The 25,712-nt window shown below is 47.1% G+C and overlaps 1 protein-coding gene across 1 annotated transcript in view; it reads right to left on the bottom strand.

Moving 5' to 3' along the window:
* The window catches only part of GRIP2 (glutamate receptor interacting protein 2), a 293,045-nt gene that overhangs the window by 89,873 nt on the left and 177,460 nt on the right, over positions 1-25,712 (bottom strand). Inside the window, exons 3-7 of the mRNA XM_077451617.1 lie at positions 15,806-15,941; positions 15,551-15,696; positions 14,116-14,202; positions 8,849-8,924; positions 3,988-4,133 (exon numbers count right to left, since the gene is read on the bottom strand). Coding sequence (XP_077307743.1) covers positions 3,988-4,133; positions 8,849-8,924; positions 14,116-14,202; positions 15,551-15,696; positions 15,806-15,941 — 591 coding nt within the window. The remainder of the gene's footprint in view (positions 1-3,987; positions 4,134-8,848; positions 8,925-14,115; positions 14,203-15,550; positions 15,697-15,805; positions 15,942-25,712) is intronic.

Raw genomic sequence — 25,712 nt, 5'->3', positions numbered from 1 at the left:
AAGCCATATCTGAGACTGGCCAATAAAAGAAAAAGATTAAGATGGGCAAAATAACACAGACATTGGACAGAGGAAGACTGGAAAAAAGTGTTGTGGACGGATGAATCCAAGTTTGAGGTGTTTGGATCACAAAGAAGAACGTTTGTGAGACGCAGAGCAAATGAAAAGATGCTGGAAGAATGCCTGACGCCATCTGTTAAGCATGGTGGAGGTAATGTGATGGTCTGGGGTTGCTTTGGTGCTGGTAAGGTGGGAGCTTTGTACAGGGTAAAAGGGATTCTGAATAAGGAAGGCTATCACTCCATTTTGCAACGCCATGCCATACCCAGTGGACAGCGCTTGATTGGAGCCAATTTCATCCTACAACAGGACAATGACCCTAAACACACCTCCAAATTGTGCAAGAACTATTTACAGCAGAAGCAGGCAGCTGGTATTCTATCGGTAATGGAGTGGCCAGCACAGTCACCAGATCTGAACCCCATTGAGCTGTTGTGGGAGCAGCTTGACCGTATGGTACGCCAGAAGTGCCCATCCAACCAATCCAACTTGTGGGAGCTGCTTCTAGAAGCGTGGGGTGCAATTTCTCCAGCTTACCTCAATAAATTAACAGCTAGAATGCCAAAGGTGTGCAATGCTGTAATTGCTGCAAAAGGAGGATTCTTTGACGAAAGCAAAGTTTGATGTAAAAACAATGTTATTTTAAATACAAATCATTATTTCTAACCTTGTCAATGTCTTGACTCTATTTTCTATTCATTTCACAACGTATGGTGGTGAATAAGTGTGACTTTTCATGGAAAACACAAAATTGTTTGGGTGACCCCAAACTTTTGAACGGTAGTGTATATATATATATATATATATATATATATATATATATATATATATTTAATATAATAATAATACACGCACACAAGCCAGTCGTGATGAAGCTTTTTGTGATAAATCATTTTGTACGTTAAACTTCGTAGCGCACTGGAGGTCCAGTCCTGAAGGGGTTACACGTTTTCCGGGTAAATCCATGGAGATAAAGCTGAATCTGGTCCAATCAATTAATTTCCTGCATGGGATGGAAGCGGAGTGATTGTGCCTCGGAGCGCTGCAGTCTGTTATATGACTTTTAGCGAGTGTTATCGGAACACTGGTCTTCGACCTGCCCCAGCCGCCAAGAGATCGGCGTGGAGAAAGGCTTTTGGCTCCCATCAGCCTGCACTGTCCTGAGATAGCGAATAATTCTCATTACGGTAGCGAGATATGAGACGGGAGAGTGCCAAGTTTTTGTGACCTCTACTAGTCTCAAGATCTCACATCTTAACAGGGCTACCTAAAGAAGTGGTGTTAAGTGAATATCAAATGTTGGGTCCAAAAGAGAACCAGTCACTCTGGATCTGAATACAAAGTCTTTCAAGTGAACCCCAAGGTCAGACATATTTTCTATGTTTAGGGCCAGCGTGTCCAGTAATATGCAAGTATAAAGCTTCCAGATATTTATAACCTCTCACAGAGATCCCTGTACCCCCCTCACAATGCCTTCATCGGCTTTTATCTCTAGTAGAATGGCGCCATCTTTGTTCACCTTTTTCTTTTTGCTTTTATCTCCAGTAGAATGGAGCCATCTTTGTTCACCTTTTTTTTTTTTGCTTGATCGGACTGTAGCTAGTGGGAGTAGAAAATGCCCCAGTGTCAGTGGGAGTAAACAATGACATAGGCTTGGGGGTCAATGGGAGTAAAAAAAATGACATCTTTGGTGTCATTGGGAGAATTAGTTCCCCATCTCTGGTATTAGTGGAAGGAATAGTGCTCCATTGTTGATATCAGTGGGAGGAATGGTTGGTATCAGTGGGAAGTGGGAGGAATCATGCCCCAAGGTTGGTATCAGTGGGAAAAATAGTGCCCCATGGTTGGCATCAGTGGGAGGAATAGTGCCCCATGGTTGGCATCAGTGGGAGAAATAGTGCCCCAAGGTTGGCATCAGTGCAAGGAATAGTGCCCCATAGTTGGCATCAGTGGAAGGAATAGTGGCCCATGGTTGGCATCAGTGGAAGGAATAGTGCTCAATTGTTGGTATCAGTGGGAGGAATAATGCCTCATCATTGGTGTCAGTGGAAGAAACAGTGCTTCATTGTTGGCATCAGTGGAAGGAATAGTGCTCCATTGTTGGCGTCAGTGGAAGGAATAGTGCTCCATTGTTGGCGTCAGTGGAAGGAATAGTGCTCCATTGTTGGCGTCAGTGGAAGGAATAGTGCTCCATTGTTGGCGTCAGTGGAAGGAATAGTGCTCCATTGTTGGCGTCAGTGGAAGGAATAGTGCTCCATTGTTGGCGTCAGTGGAAGGAATAGTGCTCCATTGTTGGCGTCAGTGGAAGGAATAGTGCTCCATTGTTGGCGTCAGTGGAAGGAATAGTGCTCCATTGTTGGCGTCAGTGGAAGGAATAGTGCTCCATTGTTGGCGTCAGTGGAAGGAATAGTGCTCCATTGTTGGCGTCAGTGGAAGGAATAGTGCTCCATTGTTGGCGTCAGTGGAAGGAATAGTGCTCCATTGTTGGCGTCAGTGGAAGGAATAGTGCTCCATTGTTGGTGTCAGTGGAGGGAATAGTGCCTCATCATTGGTGTCAGTGGAAGAAATAGTGCATTGCATCGGTGGAAGGAATAGTTCCCCAAGGGCCAGATAAAGGCAAGCAATGGATCACGAAAGCAAAAAGAGCAGGCTTGGCACATATTTATCCACTTCCACTAGCGAGGTGGTCATTCATAGATCATTCACCACGTTGGATGCTGTTGCCATAACTAAAGAGCATATATCACAAACAAACCCCGTGGTGTATAGGACACCAGAGAAGAATTACTTATGGCCACAGAAATCGATCATATCAGAGTATCAAAAATTCTGAATTTATTAATTAAAACAGATTTGGCACAATCAGAGGCCAGTATCAAAGAAGGAACACAGCTTCACAATAATTGGAAAAGGATGACAACTGGCCCTGATCTAGATACTTTACCTGGAGTGTCAGAGGTCACCTGAAGCCTGACAATCACTGTCCACATCATCCGCTTGACACGGCATGGGCAGGAGCTGGGAAACTCCAACCGGTTCCTTTTATGTGAGGTTCATACCCAGGGGCAGACTGACAACTCATGGGGCCCCCGGGCAATAGCAGATTATGGGGCCCCCAGACAATCAGAGATTATGGGGCCACACAGTATACACAGACATGTTTCTATTGGCTGAGAAGGTACTGGAGAGGTGGGGCAGCTATAATCTCAGGATTTTTAGACCAAAAGGATGTCGGTAAGGGACATTTCAGAGACAGATGTAAAAAAAAAACACAGATTTTTAGGCTCGGTTCACACAGGGGCGGCACGACTTGCAGCGCGACTCACAGACGCGACCTGCACACGACTTCAGCAGGGACTTGCAAAACGACTTCTGTATAGAAGTCAATGCAAGTCACCTGAAGTCGCCCCAAAAGTAGTACAGAAACCTTTTTTCTAAGTCGGAGCGACTTGATTCGCTCCTATTAGAACGGTTCCATAGTACAGAACGGAGCACGACTTGTCAGGCGGCTAAGTCGCCTGGACAAGTCGCCCCTGTGTGAACCGAGCCTTACATACTGTCCCTGGTTTAACTAAAGCTGGCAAACCTGATGGGGCCCCCTAGTGGCCCGGGGGCCCTCGGGCAGTGCCCGAGTGGCCAAATGGTCAGTCTGCCCCTGTTCATACCACCATCATGTTGCCAGTGTCTGCTGTCAGATTCTTTACACCCAGGTGATTTTCTTTTGAGTGCTACTAAATGTTTGTCAGGTGCCTCCATAATATGTCAAGCAGATTAAGTGTTTCGAAAGTGCTCACCGAGGACCAAAAAGGAAATACCACCAATGCCTTACAGCAGTAGTTGTTCTACTACTATATGGAAAGGAAGTGAAGGTCGTGGTTGCTTTACTATGGGGTGATCTCAACAACTTCAAGCATGATAGTATCTTACCCATAAGGGCGACATCATATTCGATCTGGAAGATGGCCTCTTGACTGCACTGCCGGAGGATGGCAAGGGCGTCCGAGAGGGGCACATTGTGAAGGGAGATGGCATCCACGCACATGATTCGGTCACTAACTTTTAAGGTCCCTTCCCTGTGGGAGAAAATGTGATGGTTTTAAAAATTCATATAGATTTAATGGAGCAAATGGTAGTAAAAGAAAATTTACATCTCTATTCCTTGATGATTTTATAGGCTTCAGCATCCAAATGGGCCTTTATAATCAGAATATATAGGTGATATAAAAGCTTTAGCTGGGGCACCCTCCAGATCAAATTCATTTCATGCGTCTTTCACCTAGGTGAGCATGGGGAAAGTAAAAATAGGCAAGTATGCCGCGGTTTGAGCGCCCCCCAAAGACTACCTACATAAATTCTACCATTACGGGGCAGCACCGTGGCTAAGTGGTTAGCACTTCCATCTAGCAGCACCAGGGTTGTCTGTTTGAGTCCCAACAACAGCGCTACTGCTTGGAGTTTGCATGTTCTCCCTGTGCCTGTGTGGGTTTCCTCCGGATACTCTGGTTTCCTCCCACACTCAAATGTCATGCCAGTAGGTGAATTGGCTCCTGTCTAAATTGGCCCCAGTATATGAATGTGAGTTAGGGACCTTGGATTGTAAACTCATTGAGGGTAGGGACTGATGTGAATGTACAATATATATGTAAAGCATTGCATAAATTGACAGAGCTATACAAGTACCTGTAATAAATAAAATAAATTACAAAAGAAAGATCCAGCAATAAGGGCTTTATATGTATCTGAAAAGCTTGGTCTCCAAGTCTGGTTTATAGCACAATCCCCCCCCCCCCCCCCCACAAAAAACAACAACAAACGCAGTGGTGGTCAAATACCACCAAAAGAAAGCTCTATTTGTAGGGGAAAAAAAACAGGCCGAAATTTTATTTGGGTACAGTGCCGCAGGACCGCGCAATTGTCAGTTAAAGTAACGCAGTGCCGAATCAGAAAAAAATGAAGGGGGGGGGGGGGGTTTAAAGTGGTTAAAGCTAAACTATGGAAAATGAAGAAGTCTTCCCCAACATGGTGGAGCTGCACCCACACGGCAAGGATTAACTTCTCGTTTATGCCTACAGGACTGTGAAAAGCATGATTACTTTCCTGATCCTCCACTCCTGCAGGACTGATCCTTGCAGCCTCATTATCCCCCCCGCACTCCAGCAGTCTGAGATCCTCTGACATCATCAAGACTGATGAAGGGCCAAATGTCCTGCCTTGAATGTGAGGATAAGGGGGCACTCCACTCCAAAAGCAGAGGGGGGGGGGGAGTAGTTTGGCAGGGGAGCAGAGGATCATTTGGTGGAGGGGGGATTATGGTGTGGGGTTGTTTTTTTTTTTTCAGGGGTTGGGCTTGGCCCCTTAGTTCCAGTGAAGGGAACTCTTAAGGCGTCAGCATACCAAGACATTTTGGACAATTTCATGCTCCCAACTTTGTGGGAACAGTTTGGGGACGGCCCCTTCCTGTTCCAACATGACTGCGCACCAGTGCACAAAGCAGGGTCCATAAAGACATGGAGGAGCGAGTTTGGGGTGGAGGCAGGGCCGGATTAACATAGGGGCCATTGGAGCTGCAGCTCCAGGCCTCTACCTTAATATAGGCCCAGCAGTGGCATACTGACCATTTGGATACTGCACTGCATGAGACGCTCCTTGTACCTCCTGCAGCAGGGGGAATCTGAAAGTCGGGGGTGATGGGTGCGGTGGGGGGGCCAATCACAAGCACCATCACCACGACAGTCTCCCTCTTTGGCTCTCCATGAAGCTGGTGAAAGCCACTTCACCTCCTCTAGAGGGAGATCGGTGCTTGTAATTGTACCCCCCTGCACTGATCACCCCAGACTGTCCATTAGATTCCCCCTGCTCTGGGCCCCCCTGTGTATGCAGTACTGACAACTTCCACTGCTCCATTCCCCCAAAAAAGCATTGTGGAAAAAAAGTGTAAAAAATAGAAAAACTGCAGCAAATAATAATAAATTAGAAAATTTCATAAATAATTAAAAAAATGAAGGGCTTATTTACATGGGTTATCTTGTGCATACAGTGTGAACGAGTGGTTTGTTTAAAAAAATTTAATTTATTTTAACGAAAAATAATTGTTTTATTTTATTTATTTCCATAAAAATGCCCATTAAAATCCTCAGCACCAGGCCCATGATGCTCTTAATCTGGCCCTGGGTGGAGGAACCCGACTGTCCTGACCTCAACCCGATAGAACACCTTTGGGATGAATAGTCATTCCCCCATTCCCAAAGCTAGCTATACATGAATGATTTTTTTTTGTTCAACCAGTAGGTTGAATGAAAAAATTGACCCCCCCCCCCTTCACACATTAGAGGTGGATAGAAGAATCCTCCCTGATGTGCGATTGTATTCTGACAGTGGGGGGGGAGACTTTCCTGCGGTCAGGATACACAGATCAGTGCTACAACCTTCTACCTGCAGCGTTGACTGAGTGGCTTTTTATCCAACATGGCGGTTCAATAGAAGGCAATCAGTAGATTGACTTTCTGTTCAACCGCAGTGGCCACACATGGATCGAAATTTGGCTGATGCCCGCTGAACCTAATGAATTTTTATCTGTATATGGCCAGCTTAATGCTAAACAAGCAGTTAACCTCAGCAGTGTTCCTCTGCACTCTCATTGCAGGGGAGGACTTCTGCGTTTTCTGGGGTTTTGCTTTAAGTTGAACCTGATGGGTCAGTTGGACGGAGTTTTTCCTACACCCCCCCCCCGGTACTTTCGCAATAACCTTGCAGACAAGGATACCCGAATCCCCGTGGACTCCACCGGTCTCTAAGCCTCTTGATTCCTAACTCTTCAATCAATGAGCAGCATTTCCATTAAGATATGCAGGTGCCCCGGCTGTGACAGTCAGACCTAAGCAGATTGCTTCTGATCAAAGTGAGCCGCCGTCGGATACCGCGGATGATTTAAGACATTTGTCATTTTAATTTGTTCGGTTAAGCGCTCTGAAAATTTCACAGAAATAAAAAAAAAAAAAAAAAACTGGAGCGGCTCGCTCGCTGTCTGGCGGGTGCCCGGAGTGGCGGAGAGAGTTAAAGCACCAGTTCTGAGACCCAGAAACAGATTGGATTGTCACGGCTCGTGGCTCAGGTTGTGTTTACTACTGACGGGCATCGAATAGAAGAGCTAATGATCGTTATTTTATTTAAAAGGCCAGAAAAACTTACTTCAGCATACATGGTAATCGCCAGTGTTCATTTTGACATCAAATCTCGATTTAGTTTTAGTCATAGTCTTAACTAAAATGCCATTTTAGTTGTAGTTGTATTTTAGTCATCAGAATTGTTTTTGTTTTAGTTTTAGTCGTATTTTAGTTGACTAAAATCACCAGTACGTTTTAGGTAAATAGAAAAAATTGACATATATCTATATCTATCTACCTACATAGATTATATATATATATATATATATAAATGTATCTACCTACATATATCTCTATCTACCTACATATATATATATCTCTACCTACACACACATATATACCTATCTATATCTCTCTCATATATATATATATATATATATATATATATATATATATATATATATATATATATATATATATATATATATAATCTATCTACCTACACATATATATATTTTGTTCCCTCGGCGGAGACACGCTGTACATCCCTGCCCGGGGTGAGGCAGCATTTGATGGCACGGTGGCTGCGTTTGATGGGCACGGTGGCTGCGTTTGATGGGCACGGTGGCTGCGCTTGATGGTACAGTGGTGGCAATTGATGGGCACAGAGGCTGCATTTGATGGCACAGTGAGGCTGCAATTGATGGGATTTTTTTCATAATTTTTCAGTTTGTTAGCACCCCCCCCCCCCCCCAAAATTTTGAGCACCAGCCGCCACCTTTTTTAGGCATCAAAAAAAGGTAACCTGCGAGCGCCATGCTAATTTTTTATTTGATGGGGCAGTGGCAGCATTCGATGGCACAGTGGCTGCGTTTGATGGGCACAGTGGCTGCGTTTGATGGGCACAGTGGCTGCGTTTGATGGGCACAGTGGCTGCGTTTGATGGGCACAGTGGCTGCGTTTGATGGGCACAGTGGCTGCGTTTGATGGGCACAGTGGCTGCGTTTGATGGGCACAGCGGCTGTGTTTGATGGTTTTTTTTTTTCAGAATTTTTCAGTTTGTTTGCAATTGCACCAAGGGCGGCTGTCCCTCCTGCACACCCCTCTATCCTGGCCCCTGGGTATCCCTCTCCTTAATGCAGTTGGCATAAGTAGAGTGACCAATTCCAGAACTGTGACAGGCAATCATGTGACCAGCAGACTGGGAAGAGTGCAGAACCATTGCCTTGGAAATTCCAAGATGACTCCTAACATACAGGAAGGTCTGGGCTCTCCATACCACAGGTACAGCTTTTACACACTGCACTTCCTTCACACAGCTTAAGGCGTGTAAAGCAGATTATGCCGTTACAATATCATTTTTTTTTTCCATGCAAGAACATTTATTTAAGAGCAGAAACGACTTAGCGCCCTGATCTGTCAGATGTATCCTATTTCCAAAATTGTCTGCTCTGGAATTAAAGTGACATTAAATGCCATTTGCAATATGTCGCTCGCTCGCGGAATGCATTAAGTAATATCGGGACGGATTTATGAAAGCGGCAGGCTGCTGATCCTGCTGCTGTCCCTACAAATCGCATCATTTAACCCAATGTGCGCTGGCACACAGATGTTGCGGTACAGCAGACCTGCTGGGAGGAATGATGGGGACATGATGGATAGAGATTTTAGTGCCGATCCGATACCTGTCCGCTGGTCCTCCCGGCCTCACATAGGTTATGACCAAAGGCCTAGACTTGTGCCAGTCTTCTTGTGCCCCACCTACAAAACAAAACAAAAAAAAAGATGATGATAAAATATATGTAGCCATGTCCTGGGGGCCCTTGAGGCCTAATGATGACCTTCAGGGTTAGGGACGGCTGACATCCCTCTGTGTAGAGTGGGTTACAAGGCATAGTGGGTGTAATGCAAGGTAGATGGATGGACTCCAGACACTTCTTGAATGCAAAGAGATTTATTGTCTCTTAAAAAGAACTTTGGGAGAGAGAGTTGGGGCCAGGACACCATTAAGTAGTTGCAATGTTAACTGGCAAACTCCAAGACTTTTATAAGCAGACAGCCATGCAGGGAAAGGTATCTAGCCAGACACCACATCTGCATGAGAAGGAACGCTGTCTCCTATGGCAACAGTCTTGTAAAAGTTTCTAACAAAGGTTGCAAGAAACTCCTTCACTTCTCCTACAATCTCCTATTGTAGAACTTCACAACGTCTTTCACTAGACTAACAGATCCACTCGCCACTGGGTCTTCTGAGCCCATCCAATCTTCTCACTCAGTATCTTCATCAAACGTCACCCCCGCGTCCCTGCTGGGTCCCTAGCTTGGCACTCACAGATACTCAAGTGTCACCCTGCTGGCCTGCTTGGCACCAGCAGATAGTGCTCTGCAAGCGTCACCACCACTGGCTGGGTCCCTGGCTTGGCACCTGCCGAGGTTTCCCGATTCTTCACCGTCCCCAGCTGGTGAGAATACTGCTCTGGTACTTGCTTCAGCTGCTCCCAGTGGTCTCCGGTAATAAGGTGGAAAGTCCCTTAGTGGCGACAGCTTCCCTTCTACCTCTGGCACCCCAGCTGGTTCACCGGCCGGCAGAACCGTTGCTTCTGGTTGGACTGCAAGCCGCAATCCCAACTCTACGCTTCCTAGAAGACTGATGTCCCCGGGATAGGACCAAGGCTTATGGCCTAGCAGCCCAGGGCAGCACAACACACGTCCACCCAGACAGCCGTCCGGGTGGCACAGAACCCCCGATCACCTGACTCCACCCAAATAAATAGGCTCTCCCAGCAGGCCAAGGGACCCAAGAAAATCCCTGCCCATTGGCCGAGACACCAAATTCATTCCTAATCTGTCCTTGCAATGCCCTTTTCTTATCTAATGTCACCAGATACCCGGCCACCTACAGACAGAAGAGAGAAGTGCAGCAATTCCAGAATTAGGGTGAAATCAATTGACCTCCTATCAATTGGCCAGGGCAACTATCACTTGGTAAATAAATTTGATAGCAACCTTGCCTAAACATCAGGGGGCTACGTATAAATTTAAAATTTTGGTGAAGGTCTTAAGCCCTTCTGAAGGTCTTAAGGCTGTCGGAGGGCCTATCCAGAAGCAAGAGAGCAGCATAGCAGCTTGCAGTCCAACCAGAAGCAACGGTTCTGCCGGCCGGTGAACCAGGAAGGGCTCAGATGCTTCTACATGGAGACCTTAATGCCATCGGTCAGAATATGTCCAACATGAACACATACAATGAAGGGATTTATCAAGCAAATGAACACACAAGTCAGGCTATTCATGCGGCTTTTTAATAAGCAAAGGATTTGCAATAGTTTAGGTTTGTGATTCTGGTATGTAAAGGGAACGGGAAGTGGTCAGGGGCGTTTTACAGGAGTTAATTTGAGCAACCCCCAATTGTATATAAAAGTCTTCCTATAATCCTGCATATTGAAAGCTGGGACTCCAGACACCAAAACTTTCATTTCAATATATTCCTCAATAGCCGCAAAGGATATAAATCCACTTTGTGCTCATAAAATGCATTTATAAACCCAGATATTATATTGGAAAAGTAGCAGTGACATCACTGTGCACAGCTTTGGGAGGGGCCAAGTAGCTTCCATCCACTACTGAAAACTACAGGAGGGGGCGGAGACCAGACCAGTCTCCCTACACAAAGAGAGAGAGCAGCAGTGAGCGGTCTTTATTACAGGAAGTCTCACACTGGATTACTGCACAGATCTGGAAGAAATACACAAATCTCACCAAGACGAATACACATGATGCATGAATTTAGACAATATTTAGTCATCCTGGAATTTAGCTTTAAAGTTAAGCCTTTCGGTTTTTATTGGTGAAAAACAACCACTTCAGCCCACAGTGCAACTTCAATAGGCAGGAGTAAGGGTACAATCAATAGATAGGGAAAGGTCTTTGTCAATAATCGACGGGTCCTGCAACTACCTCCAAACAGGCAGGAAAACATAGGAAACAGGAAACAGGAAAACCTTTCACTCTCACAGACCGATCGGGTCTGCCTTTCAGTCGGGCCCGATCGCACCCTCCAGTCCCCTCTATGGAGAAGCGGGTGTCAACAGACAAAAGTCCATTGACACCCGCCGACATCCGATACTATCTACTAAAAACAGACGAAGTCTGGCGGATCGGATGGCAGTCGGGTGCAATTAGACAGGTGGTCCGTTTACATCTGACCACCCATAGAGGAGAGCGAGCTGTGGCTTCCCCCGCCAGGAGAAGACAATTGCGTGGCTCAGGCTGGAGGGATTCCCCTGTGAGCACTGACTGTGTTGATGGGGGAATCATGCAAATTTCCTTCCTGCAACCCATGGTTGCAGGAAAGAAATTTGCATCGTGTGTGGCCTGCCTAATGCCTCGTTAACTACTGCATACTACAGAATACACTGTGTTTACCTGCACTGGAATGAACAGGTGTTCCGTGCTTCCCCGGGCAGGCAGTCCCAATTCAGGTCAGTTAGAGCATAGGGACTGCACAGACACAGCTGCTGCTTCCCATGTGACAGCTGTGTGGGTGCATGACCCCAAATGCAGACAGTGCGAGTTCGGAGGCACACACCCACACGTATGTCATAATGGGAGCCAGGGCAGCCAACAGACATTTTTGGGCCCCTTACACAGCTTTAGACCTCGGCCCCCCCCCCCCTCCTGAGCCTGACCACTAACATTCCCCAGGGCTTGCCTATGGGTCATCCTATCGAATCTACACACAAGCTACCTCACCTGTACGCACTCAGCCCCCCCCCCCCCAATCTTGTATATATGTCAGCCCCCTCCCCACACACAGCTGTATATATGTCAGCAACCCCCCCCACACACACACACCTGTATATATGTCAGTGCCACCCCACACACACCTGTATATATGTCAGTGCCACCCCACACACACCTGTATATATGTCAGCGCCACCCCACACACACCTGTATATAGGTCAGTGCCACCCCACACACACACCTGTATATATGTCAGCGCCACCCCACACACACACCTGTATATATGTCAGTGCCACCCCACACACACCTGTATATATGTCAGTGCCCCCCCACACACACCTGTATATATGTCAGTGCCACCCCCCCCCACACAGCTGTATATATGTCAGCGCCACCCCACACACACACACCTGTATATATGTCAGCGCCACCCCACACACACACACCTGTATATATGTCAGCGCCACCCCACACACACACACCTGTATATATGTCAGCGCCACCCCACACACACACCTGTATATATGTCAGCGCCACCCCACACACACACACCTGTATATATGTCAGCGCCACCCCACAGACACCTGTATACATGTCAGCGCCCCCCCCCCCCCCCCACACACACACCTGTATATATGTCAGCGCCACCCCACACACACACACCTGTATATATGTCATCCTATCGAATCTACACACAAGCTACCTCACCTGTACGCACTCAGCCCCCCCCCCCCAATCTTGTATATATGTCAGCCCCCTCCCCACACACAGCTGTATATATGTCAGCAACCCCCCCCCCACACACACACACCTGTATATATGTCAGTGCCACCCCACACACACCTGTATATATTTCAGTGCCACCCCCCCCCCCCACACAGCTGTATATATGTCAGTGCCACCCCACACACACCTGTATATATGTCAGCGCCACCCCACACACACCTGTATATAGGTCAGTGCCACCCCACACACACACCTGTATATATGTCAGCGCCACCCCACACACACCTGTATATATGTCAGCGCCACCCCACACACACCTGTATATATGTCAGCGCCACCCCACACACACCTGTATATATTTCAGTGCCACCCCCCCCCACACAGCTGTATATATGTCAGTGCCACCCCACACACACCTGTATATATGTCAGCGCTACCCCACACACACACCTGTATATATGTCAGCGCCACCCCACACACACACCTGTATATATGTCAGCGCCACCCCACACACACACACCTGTATATATGTCAGCGCCACCCCACAGACACCTGTATATATGTCAGCGCCCCCCCCCCCACACACACACACACACACCTGTATATATGTCAGCGCCACCCCACACACACACACCTGTATATATGTCAGCGCCCCCCCCCCCCCTCCACACACACACACAGTTCCTTCACAGCCCCTACTTGTAACTTCCTACGTGGTCCTAGCACGTTTTTACAAAGCTGACATGTTGCTGAGAAGCATAGTACAGGCAAAGCACTGTCACACGAGGGGTGCACATGCACATAGTAGCCAGAGGTGGCAGTAAAGAGCTCGATGTCTAATATCAATGGCATGGAAACTGAAGAAACTGTGAGATCTTTTCTATACTGCACAGCACAGATATCCTTCACCTGTCCTGCCTTCCTCTGGCCTGGGCGGGCCCCTTTACAGTTGTAACGGCTGTAACCCCCTGATGGCGGCCCTGATGGGAGCACTGACTGTGTCAGTGCAGCCATTGCATCCCAACTGACATAAAATGGGACTGCATGCACAGGGATGCACAGAACACCTGCACATCACCATGCGGGCCACTATGGCCTTCCACTAACTTATGCTGTAGTACTCCCCGTGTGAACGATGCCTAAAAGCCTTGTCTATGAGGAAATAAGACAGCAATTAAAATCTTGATGCAGATACTAACCCTTTTCTACTGTGTCCATCTATACGTTTTAAATATGAAGTTCTATTTCAAATAGCTAAAAGAAAGCAATGCAGGAAATGTATAGTACTGTTTTCTAATGGCTTCAGGAACTGCATGATCGCAAACCCTGTGAGGTGCCCTCTGGATTCTGGCCAACATGGATTTCATAAAAACTCAGATATCAGTTAACTTGACTCTGACTGCTGGCTTGCACTAATCAGTGGCTTTGAGCATTGCCTGGAATGGCTCTTTAAATGTTCTCACATCAATAGGTCCTCTATGGTTACCTCTCATTACGAAGCCGAAGCTGTTGCCCTCTTTGCAAAGAGTGATCTCCAGCGTCTTTGGGATGATGGCTGCAGTGTTATCCGGAGCTGAAACACAACACAGAACAGTCGCAGGTGATACTAGCAAACAGAAGACAATGCTGCACAGAAATGTAGTCATGACCTCTGATGAAGGATCGCTCATGCTAAACATCCCTCAATTTACAGTGCCAATTTTGCCCACTGAGAAAAAAAAAAAACAGTTTAAGGACTGGTGGCTTTGACCTCTAAAAAGTGATCTGTGGTGTTGAGGAGGCATGATGTTGCCTGCTTAGTGCCCATTTTAACCCCTAAAAACTGGCATCACTAGGGGGTTGCAGTGCGGAGTGACAAATGACAGCGCTGATGCTTGGCCCTAAAGAGCCCCTACACTGAAAACCCCCAAACTCAAATAGCAACAAAACAAAGATGGAGGGATCAAAAATTAAGGTACCACATCCCAAATATTATAGAAAATGGGGAAAGAGCCAAAAAGGGGGGCTGGAGGGTAACCAACCCTGGGACTTTAAACGGTACCAAATAGAGTCAATCAAATCATTCAAATATAAAAAATTGTTATTTTTATTCACAAAAAATAAAAACAAGGAAAAGACATCGATAAAAATATCAATACATCACAGTACATATAGGATTGGTACAAAACATAGATACATGGAATGTTGCCAATCCTACAAATAAGACTATTTTCTCCACATGTTTCGCTCCATCGAGCTTCCTCAGGAGATAGGTGGTGCAGCTTACAATAGAAACACATATAAACGGACTCCAAGAACTTTGTTTATAAGATCAGAAATCTACAGGTCGAACTGGTAGGAGCTAAGGTAAAGCAGTTGAAATGATGGTGACCGCTAAATAACGTATACCCCTAAGGGCCTGAATAATAGTAGAATGAGACAAATAGAATCAATCAATAATGGCCAAAAGGCTTAGCAGTGTGCAACAGGTATATAGTAAATATTGTGTTGTCAGTCCTATCCAGCCTCATGTCAGTCGAATCCAACCACCAGACATCTGTATTTGACCAAAGTATAAAGATTGCCTTGATTGGGAAAAAATCACGGATTGTAGAGCTTCCACTAAGGGTAAAGTTTCTTCCGACCTGGTAAAGATAGAGATGAGACTTCTCCAGTCAATTGCCAAACCCCTAAAAACTGGCATCACTAGGGGGGTTGCAGTGCGGAGTGACAAATGACAGCGCTGATGCTTGGCCCTAAAGAGGGCCTACACTGAAAACCCCCAAACTCAAATATTTGGAGGGGTTTCCACATTCTTTGGCTATACCGTGAACAAGTCACCATTTTTATCCTGCCCTTTGCAATTATGCCACTCTACCCGCATTGTAATTCGATTTCTGCTCATGGTAGCAGCCGTAATACGTCAATGGGTCATTACTTACTGGTTGGCGGTAACTCGTACTCCACCTCCAGCACAACTCTTTCCCCCACGTTCTTCAGTAAACTGATGATCTCTTCGTGGCGGAGTTTTGTCAAGTTAATGCCATTCACCGACTTTATATAATCACCGATATTCAGCTGGTCACTCCTGTAAGGAAGGCGTTCAGAGGATTGGTTGGTGAGAATCAGGAGGAACTTTGGGGAGCAGGAATGGTGACATTTTTACAACAGTTGCATTAAGACTACAATAAGTTCACCTTGCTGCCAGGCCTCCTGGCCTCAGATTGGACACTCTAGGTTTGCCATCTTTGTCTGTGCCCCCTGAGATGGTCAGGCCCAGTGTGCTTCCTTCCTTCTTGATGAGCTCCACAATGGTAACTCCTCGAAACTCGTCTGGGAAAAAAAAAAAAAAAAAAAAAAAAAAACTTTAGTAAGAAGGTAGACACGTTCTTGTGTCCTGTAACCTCTTCTCTCTATCTTCCACTCATCTTCTATTTTAGGGTAAGTGCCCGTTCACACTACCGCGACTTGACAGGCGACTTAGTCGCCTGACAAGTCGCTCTCCGTTCTGTACTATGGAACCGTTCTAATAGGAGCGACTCAAGTGGCTCCGACTTAGAAAAAGGTTCCTGTACTATTTTTGGGGCGACTTCAGGCGACTTGCAAAACGACTACTGTATAGAAGTCAATGCAAGTCGCTGCTGAAGTCGTGCGCAGGTCGCGTCCGTGAGTCGCGCTGCAAGTCGTGTCGCCCCTGTGTGAACGGGCACTAACACTAGTGTAAGTCACACCCGGATCCTAAACTCATAGCAACTAAGAACTGGAAAAAGAAGGAAGAGGATGATGGGGATAGGATTGAATAAAATTGAATGTTTCTTGTTCTAGTGTTGGATGGAGTAAGAAAGGCTTAGTATCTGTTAGATTTTTATTGCTGTGTCTTCCGTAGTTTGGGAAAGTGAAAAAATAAAAAGCACTGGATCCGTATAGTTTTCCTAATTGTAGCACCCTAATGTTCAGGCAGGGTTGTTAGCAAATCTACCTGCCAAGTGATAGCTGCCTTGGCCGATTGATAGGAAGTCAATTGATTTCACCATAATTGTGGAATTGCTGCACTTCTCTCTTCCGTCACTAGATGGCCGGGTATCTGGTGGCGTTAGATAAGACAAGGGCGTTTGTAAGGACAGATTAGGAATAGATGGGGTGTCTCAGCCAATTGGCAAGGACTTTCTTAGGTCCCTTGGCCTGCTGGGAGAGCCTATTTATTTGGATTGGAGTCAGGTGATCGATGATGTTCTGTGCCACCTGGATGCCTGTCTGGGTGGACGTGTGTGGTGTTGCCCTGGGCTGCTAGGCCAGTGCCTGAGGTCTATTCATAGAACATCTGGCTGCTAGGTTGTCCAATGGCCTAACCAGAAGCAAGAGAGCAGAGTAAGGTTGGCATTGTGGCTTGCAGTTCAACCAGAAGTGACGTTCTGCCGGCCGGAGAACCTGTCATGGTCGGAGGCAGAGGGGAAGCTGTCGCCACTAAGGGACTATCCATCTTCCTACCAGGGGCCACCGTGAGTAGCTGAAGCAAGTACCAGAGCAGTATTCTCACCAAATAGGGACGGTGAAGAATTGGGAAACTTCAGCAGGTGTCAAGCCAGAGATCCAGCCAGTGGAGGTGACAATGGCAGAGCAATATTGTGTGCCAAGCCAGGGACCAAGCAGGCCAGTGGGGTGACGCTTGAGGAGTATCTTGAGTGCCAAGCTAGGGACCCAGCAGAGACCCAGGAATGGCGCTTGAGGAAGATACTCAGTGAGAAGATTGGAAGAGCTCAGGAGATCCAGTGACAGTGGATCAGCTGGTCTAGGTGATAGACTTGGAGCTCAGTTGAGTGAAGATCTAAAAGGGGATTGTGGAGGAAGTGAAAGAGTTCATTACAACCTTTGTTAGAAACTGTTCAAGATTGCTGCCATAGGAGACAGCGTATCTACACATGCAGATGTGGTGCCCTGCTGGGTGCCTTTCCCTGCATGGCTGTCCACCTATATAAGTCTCAGAGTCTGCTAATTAACATTGCAACTACTAGAGGGTGTCCTGGCCCTAATCCTCTCTCCCACACTTCTGTTTAAGAGAAAACAAATATCTTTGCATTCAAGAATTATCTGGCGCCCATTAATCTACCTTGCATTACACCCACCATGTCTCGTAACCCACTCTACACAGAAGGATATCAGCTGTCCCTAACTCTGGAGTCCACCATTAGGCCTAGAGAGGCCCGGGACTTGGCTACATAATGGTATTGCTATCTTAAAGTATTGACATTTACATAAATAATCTAGTTCCCGGGCAGTCAGCTTCTGCATCCCATAGGATCTCCACAATCTCCTAAAGCAGGGATATGCAATAAGTGGACCTCCAGCTGTTACAGAACTACAAGTCCCATGAGGCATAGCAAGACTGACAGCCTCAAGCATGACACCCAGAGGCAGAGGCATGATGGGACTTGTAGTTTTGCAACAGCTGGAGGTCCACTAATTGCATATCCCTGTCCTAGAGCATAAGGAAACAAAAATGGAAACTGAAGCATCCCACCACTGGTAAAAGGTCCAGATTCAATGTTATTAAAATAAAAGTCAGGGGGATAATTGAAAGAGTAGTCAACGCATTTCTGGGTTCAAAAACAAATTCAGCTGATGACAAGGCCTATTGCTTGTAATCACACTAGAATGAATACCATTCAGTTCACTTCACACTGTTCACAATCAAGCCCCGATGAAGGGGGTGTTTTTGGAACCCTTAAACGCATTGGCACCTCTTAGGATTGTCGCCCCTCTATTGGGATAAAGTCATATCTGGACCATTTAACAGTGGCCTAGTGCTTTAATTTCCATTCTTTGTTAAGAGAGAAGTATGGGAAAGATTTTTTTTCCCTTAAATCATACTCATCTAGGTGGATAGTGCATCTGTCCCCCGCTGGCTCTAACACTGAGAACCAAGTGATCAAACACCGCTGATCGCTTGGTTCTCACTGCTCCATGAGCAGAGAGCTGGTGACTGTCAGTCACTGGTTCTCTGCTCTGCCCCCCCCCCCCCCATGCTCACTAGAGCGCTGGACCATGGAGGGGGCAGGAGCGGCCGGCTCAGCCTCTCAGCGACTTGCTTTGGCTGTACTTCTCTTTTAAGGAAGGTTTCCCTCTCCCCCATCTCTCCTATTGACTACATTCATAGGGACCAAGTGAGTAAAAAACAAAAATGTTGAGTTTTCAACAGAAAACGGAGGGTGGAAATCTTAATGGGCACACTCGTTAGTGACCACTGCCCAAGACCCTGGTGTCCATCCTGCAGGCCGGGGGCCACATTCTTACTTTTTCTGTGCTGCTCATTCCTTTTTTACAATTTTTCATCTTTAAAAAACGGATGTTGCTGTGGCACAAGTAATTTTTAAGTAGGCTGTAGAAAGCACAAATGGATTTAGAAAGGGAAGTCAAAATAGTTATCTCCAGCAGTCTAGGGTGGCAATATCAAAGCCTAAACATGGGATTTTAATGCCCCCCCCCCCAACTGCTAATGTGAACAAGCCCCTTTGCAATCAACTACAGGTATTTTGCCACTAATGTGGTAGCAGTGCAATGCATATAATCATGAAGATACCAGAACTTCAGCTAATGTTCACATCAACCACCAGAATGGCAAAAATCGCGATCTCAGTGATTTTGACCATGGCATGGACATCGGTGCTGTAGGGGTTTAATTATTTTTGTAACTGCGGTAACAGTCTAAAGCAGTCTTTCCCAACCGTTTTAAGACAAAGGAACCATTGAAATAACTTGCTGGTCTCTGGAACTCCTGTTAGCCCCTGTACACACACGGTCGGAGATTTCGACAACCAAATCGTCGGATTTTGCCCGTCGGATCTTGTCCGAAACTGTTGCATACACACGGTCAGACAAAGTTGTCAAAAAAATCCGATCATTCAGAACGTGATGACATAATTTCGTTACGATGGGACTACATTCAGGCTAGTAGCCAATAGCTTTGATGTAGGAATTTGATCTGAGCATGCGTGGCACTTGGTCCGATCAAAATTCTCTACACATGATCGGAGTATGTCCGATCGAACCAGTTGGTCAGAAAATATTTCCAACAAGTTGGGAAATTGGGTCAGATGGAATCAGTCCGATGCATACCACACACAGTCGGATTATCCGACAACATGGTCCGATAGGACACGTTCCGACGGATTATCTGACCGTGTGTACAAGGGCTTACTATTATTAAGGTCCCTAACTCACATTCATATACTAGGGCCAATTTAGACAGAAGCCAATTAACCAATCAGCATGTAAACCGGAGTAACCAGAGTACCCGGGGGAAAACCCAAGCAGGCACAGGGAGATCATGCAAACTCCAGGCAGGTAGTGTCGTGGTTGGGATTCGAACCAGCACCGCTTTTTACTGCTAGGCGAGAGTCCTAATAACCACTACACCACTGTGGGTTGTTCACATTACTAGGTCTACAGCTAATGGTACATTAACTTTATGGTCAGCTGTAAGGATGTTCCTTACATTTGGGATCAGCAAGAAGAATCCCCCCTCCTCCAAAGATTGCCAAAAAAAGATCAATGCTATCAGCGGTTACTTATCCGAAAGTCAGAAATTGGTCACTGCTCAAGAAACTCCTTGCACCTCTGGAGGAACCCTAGGGTTCCATGGACCCCTTGTTGAAAAAGGCCGCTTTAAAATTTACTAAGAGGCCTGAAAAGCAAAAAAAACAACCCAGTGAGTAGTTTTGGAAATGGCAACATATTGTTGATAAGAGAGGTCAATGGAGAATGGCTATACTGGTAAAAGCTATGGTGACTTAGATGACCATTCTTTACAACTGTAGTTAGCAGAAAAGCATCTCCGAATGCACAGCATGTTGAGCTTTGAGGTAGATAGTCTACAACAGCAGAAGACCACATTCGCTTCCGTGCCCATCAGCCAACACCTGCAACCATAAACAAACAGAGGGTGCAGCAGCCTAGTGCATTATCCTTATATATCCTTTATTGATAAGGTCAAAGATTGTATGATATATACTCACAAACCAACAAATGTACAAGCTCATCAGAACGAATCCAGGTACAGAATGTCGGAATTCACGCATATCATCTCAACACATGACAAGGAGGAGAAGTACATATCTAGAAGGCCAACACATTTCGAGGGACATGCCCTCTTCCTCAGAGCCCTCCTGGCATCCTGTACCTGGGATTTGTTCCGATGAGCTTGTACATATGTTGTTTTGTGAGTATATCATACATTCTTTGATTTTATCAGTAAAGCATATCTAAGGACAATGCATTAGGTTGGAGAGCCCTCTGTTTGTGGTTGCAGCTTGTGCAGACTACCCCAGTCTTAAGAGGGCAGCAAAGTGTGGAATTACTGTTTGAGTTAATATTGTAGCAAGGAATAAAGTGCCTTTAACATCTGAGTACAACAGTCAAGAGCAGGAGGCTTTTTTGTCACTGGAAACCAACAACTACAAGCTGAGGCTACCGTGGGTATAGGATTACCATCGTTGGACAGCTGAGGACTGAAAACTGTAGCCTGGTTGTGTGCACCTTCAGTTCTCTGAAGGCACACAGATGTTAGGCCATTCACCGCATCTAAATGTAATAGAAAACCATTGGGATGTAGTAGAATGGGAGTTTTGCAGCATGAATTTGCAGAAATCACATGATGTAATTATGTCAACATGGGTCAGAATCTCAAAAGGCATGTTTGTACAACGTGGAATCCGTGGCATGCTGAACTGAGTGTCAGGGCTGGGCTCTGCCCTTTCTTCTCTGAGCTGGCTGCTCAGCAGATGGCTAATTGCCAGCTCCTATCTCTCCACGGTTACTCAGCTGTTGATGATATCCTGCTCGTCAGTCCTGCCTACTTAAGCTGTCCAGTCCAGAGGAGCCCTGCCTTCTCCTTGATCAACATCACAGAAACTGAGACACTATCCTGTGATCCTGTTCAAGACTTGCTTTGCTGATATCCCTTCTGGCTCCAGATCCTGCTTGCTGTTTCACTACATTGATCCCTGACTTCTGGCTTGGCTGACTATCGGTTCCGGTTACTGAACTTTGGCTATGTTTTGACTACGTTTGTTCTTTTTACTTTTATTATTAAACAAGTGTAATTTAACTGTACTTCTGTCTTGGCCTGATTTCTTGGTTTCGAACACTGAGGATTTTTTTTTAGAGTACATGATGGCCAACATAGTATTAACATAGTGTTCCTAATACATTTTTTTTGGGTGAAAGTATAGTCATAAATAAAGCTTTCTATGAGACAATGGTGATCGAAGGGCATCATGCAACTACGGTAGCTAAAGCGGTCTTTGCCTGTAGCTCAGAATCATTTCCACAGCACACCTCCTATGAGCGGTAGTCGAGCGTCTGCCTGGCTTTGAAAGGGTTATGTACATTCACAGTTCTGATCTGATTCCTCATGGATGACTGACTGCTCTGTGGGGATTCGTGTCCTATCAATCTACCCCACCGCTGTGCGAATTACCAGCTGCCCGGGCCCGGCTCCTCACACACACATCTTGATATGACTGCAGATGGCACCTTGCCGGGATATTAATGCTCTCTTGCTGGGGTTTAATTTCTGGCCTGACAAAAAAATTAAAATTGTAGTTATGGCGACCTGCAGCTCTGAGCCGACCTCCGTGGATTTCAGATTACTCACAGGAGCTAAGAGAACGTATGCCGCAGCGCAACAAAAGAGACCGTGTATGGGCGGCTGGCCCACAAATGTATTTCCTGCTACTGAGAAGCGTATCCAACATCCACTAATAGGGCTGAACTTTACTTCTGATCATGTCTGGATAAAAGGAGAAATTGGCCATGTCTAAAGACCTTAACTGTCGAAGTACCAATGGAGTTTTGCCATTTCAAATTATTGATGGTGGACCTACTTGTCTTATTTGGCTAGCCAGAGGAGCAGAGTTCAGTATAAACAAAATGTGGTCCACACTTTTTAGGAAAGGGCTATTCAATTATTATTTTTTTTAATGACCTGATCTTCATTTAGGTTCCCTCAACAGGCCCCATCCCCCACACTAATACTCTCCCTACTGTAGGGGATGCGGAAGCCGTTCGGAACCATCCTCCATCCAAATGGAAGGCTGAGGCCCACCTTGGTTAGCATTGGGGGGGCGCAATAACATCACCGAAACAAGGATGTGACACATTTGCGAGCATGAGCAATGTCGGCATTGAGCATGCCCGCTATCTTCCCAAGCTTGACAAAGGAGCGTGCATGCCCACTGTCAGCATTGGGCATGCTCAGAAACGCGTTGCATCCTCCTACCGGTGACATTGTCATGCCCGTGCTGCTGTCCACGGGTGTGCCTTTGATGGTTACGGCCGGCTTCCTCATCCCCTACAGCAGATTTCACCTGCACATCACAGCAGTACTTTGCTGAGGACTTGCCGATCTTACTGGATTCTATTATTGATAAACCTTCCTATCTTTTCCATGATGTGAATTGTTAAAGCGGTCCTATAGTCAAATTTTTAACTTTAACCTACAGGTAAGCCTAAAATAAGGCCTACCTGTAGATAAAAAGAATATCTCCTAAACCGGTACAGTTTAGGAGATATTTCCCTCGCAATGAGCCGCTGACTTTAGCGGTGCATGCGCACAGGGGATCCTCGGCTGAAAGTCCGGCAGACGAGGGACCTTGCTGGGAAGAAAACTCCTGTGCGCATGTGACATCACGGCTCCGGCCACCCACAGCGTCAGATCCGCGATACCCAGAAGATACGCCGGGGGAACATGTCAGCTCCCTCGGTGTGGACCGAGTGAGATGCCGGCGCCTCATTCTAAGGTAAGTATTTCATAATGAGCTAACTTTGTGCTGCATACTAGCTCATTATGCCTTTTCCCTTGCAGGTGTAAAAAAAAAAAAGTCAGCGGGTTTACTCCCCGCTTTTACTTTATGCGTGAATTAAATTGTCCTACAGTCTACACTTAGAGGCACTTCTCCCGTTCCTTTTTGTTTCCTATGGTGACACTATTAAACGGGATGTCAATTTGCCACAGCTCAAGGAACTCCTGTTAACCTCTGAAAGAACCCTAGGAATCCAATGAGCCTTGGTTGAGAATGGCTGCTATAATAAGGAAGGAAAGGCTGAATATAAAGACATTGCAGGCTGAAAATGCAAAGCACATGGCATGCAACAGAGAAACGGAGGTATGTTGTCCTAGATGGTGTTCGATAACTGTCAAATTTTTAGGGTAGATTTTCCATTTTTACTACCATTCAAAGAATGCAGAACAGAAGCCAAGTTCCAGCAGTTTTGGTTGCTTCTACTGTCCCTCTTATTACCAGAGCCGGTGTCTTGTCATATAAGGTCACCCATCCGGTACTGTGTACTGCGCATGCGCAGATTCCGTACATGCGCAGATGCGCATGCGCCGTACGGGGCGGACGCTATATGATGGCCGGACACTATATGGCACAACACCGGCTTCTGCTCCTAGGAATAGCCTGCCCTAGCGGTTGGACTTATGGGACTTTTTCTCCTGCCATTATATTAGAGTCAATAAGACTTTATAGGACTATTATTATTTGTTCGTCTTTATATTGGGTATTCGATCTATTGCACCTATCTCCTTGTGTTGTGATGGTGTTACCATGGTACTGGGGCCAGTGGTGGGCCTGCATTGTGGGCACACGGGCACCACCCCCCACCACTGCCCTCCCTATTCATGCGCCCGGTCCCTTTCAGGACGCTGGGTGCCTGAATTACAAGGTGGGGGGGGGGTGTCTTTTGAAGCACCTGATTAGAGCCAGAGGCTCTAATAGGCTTCAAAATAGGGTGAGCTTGAGGCGCAGAGAGTGCGCCTTGAGCCAACCCAGTTGTGTGACACTAGCAAATTAATATTCTCCCACATTCTCCTCCCGGCCAATCAGGAAGCCCCCTCTCAGGACACGCTTCTGGGTTCCAGTCGGCCTGGAAGGAGAATGTCTGTGTCCTCGCTGGAGCGGCCGGCTCTTCCTTCTCTCCTCCGTGCCCCCACTAGGTAAGGCAGTGTTGCCAACCTACCAGATTGGACTTTGCTGACACGACAACCAAAATTTACTGGCACAGCCAAGTTTTTACTGGCATTTCCGAAAGTTGCCAAGTGCAAATTTAATCTCTCTATACCAGGTGGTCCATACAGTCTACTCTAGTCCCACTCCCGACTTGCCTTGCTCCCATGCTGCAGACCCGTACATGAGATCTCAGCTGCCCTCTCGGCTTCCTCGCACCATGACATCACATGACATGCTCAGGCACCACCTCCGCCAGATGCACCCCCTTCCCCCTGCTGGCACTGCCCAAACACACTGTAGCAGGCACTCGGATGGTCTTGGCTGGCTCCATACTGAAACTGTGCATAATTCCGAGATGAGCATCACAGCCATATTTTTTACCGGCAAGCTTTTCCAGGGAGCCCCGTAATGATCCGCCCCAAAGGGGAGGGGTAATGGAGGGGCGGGCATGACCTGGTGCCTTAGGAACCAGGAAGATAGTAGAGGGAGTGGTAGGTTAGGAAACAGAAGGGGAGGAGCGGTATAAAAGGGGGGCGGAGCTATAGCGGGAGCCAGTGCACGAGGATATTCGTCGGAGGAGGCAGCTTTTATCACTGCTCCTCCACGCATCATGGCGGCGGCGCCCACGAGGCCGCGGAAGTGCGGGGAGACGGTGCAGCGTACCAGGCAAGTGGAGGACCTGATGGGGGATGACACGGATGCGGGGGGTAGCGGGGTGCCTGTGCAGCGGGCCCGGTGGTCTCGGCCGCCGGAACGCTTTCGCCGGGCCCCGCCCCTCGGCCACCTCATGAGCATGGGAGCCTGATGGGGGACAGGTCGGTCCCCCAGCTAAGCGGCGGCGGCAGGAATGTCGGGGCACGGGGCGGTCAGCACGCCGCCATCTTTCAGCCCGGCAGCCAGTCACGGGGGGATCCCAGGGAGGGCCCCTGCACCAGCGGGGGATGGAGGGAGGGGGTTCAGAGGGCTGAGGACATTGCGCGGAAGCCGGGGGTGGGGGAAGTGCACGGTGGCGGACGCAGGGAGTCGAGAGGCGGCGCGGGGGGGGGCGCCCCGGGTCGGGCACACACCGCCGGTCGGGGGGAGGGTGCCCCCTGTG

Source organism: Lithobates pipiens, unplaced genomic scaffold (genome assembly GCF_037356315.1).
Source record: "Lithobates pipiens isolate NorthernLeopardFrog02 unplaced genomic scaffold, aLitPip1_a1.2 Scaffold_23, whole genome shotgun sequence".
Taxonomy (NCBI): Eukaryota; Metazoa; Chordata; class Amphibia; order Anura; family Ranidae; genus Lithobates; species Lithobates pipiens.
The sequence above is the reverse complement of the archived record's forward strand: the minus strand, read 5'-3'. Positions and strand labels throughout refer to the sequence as shown.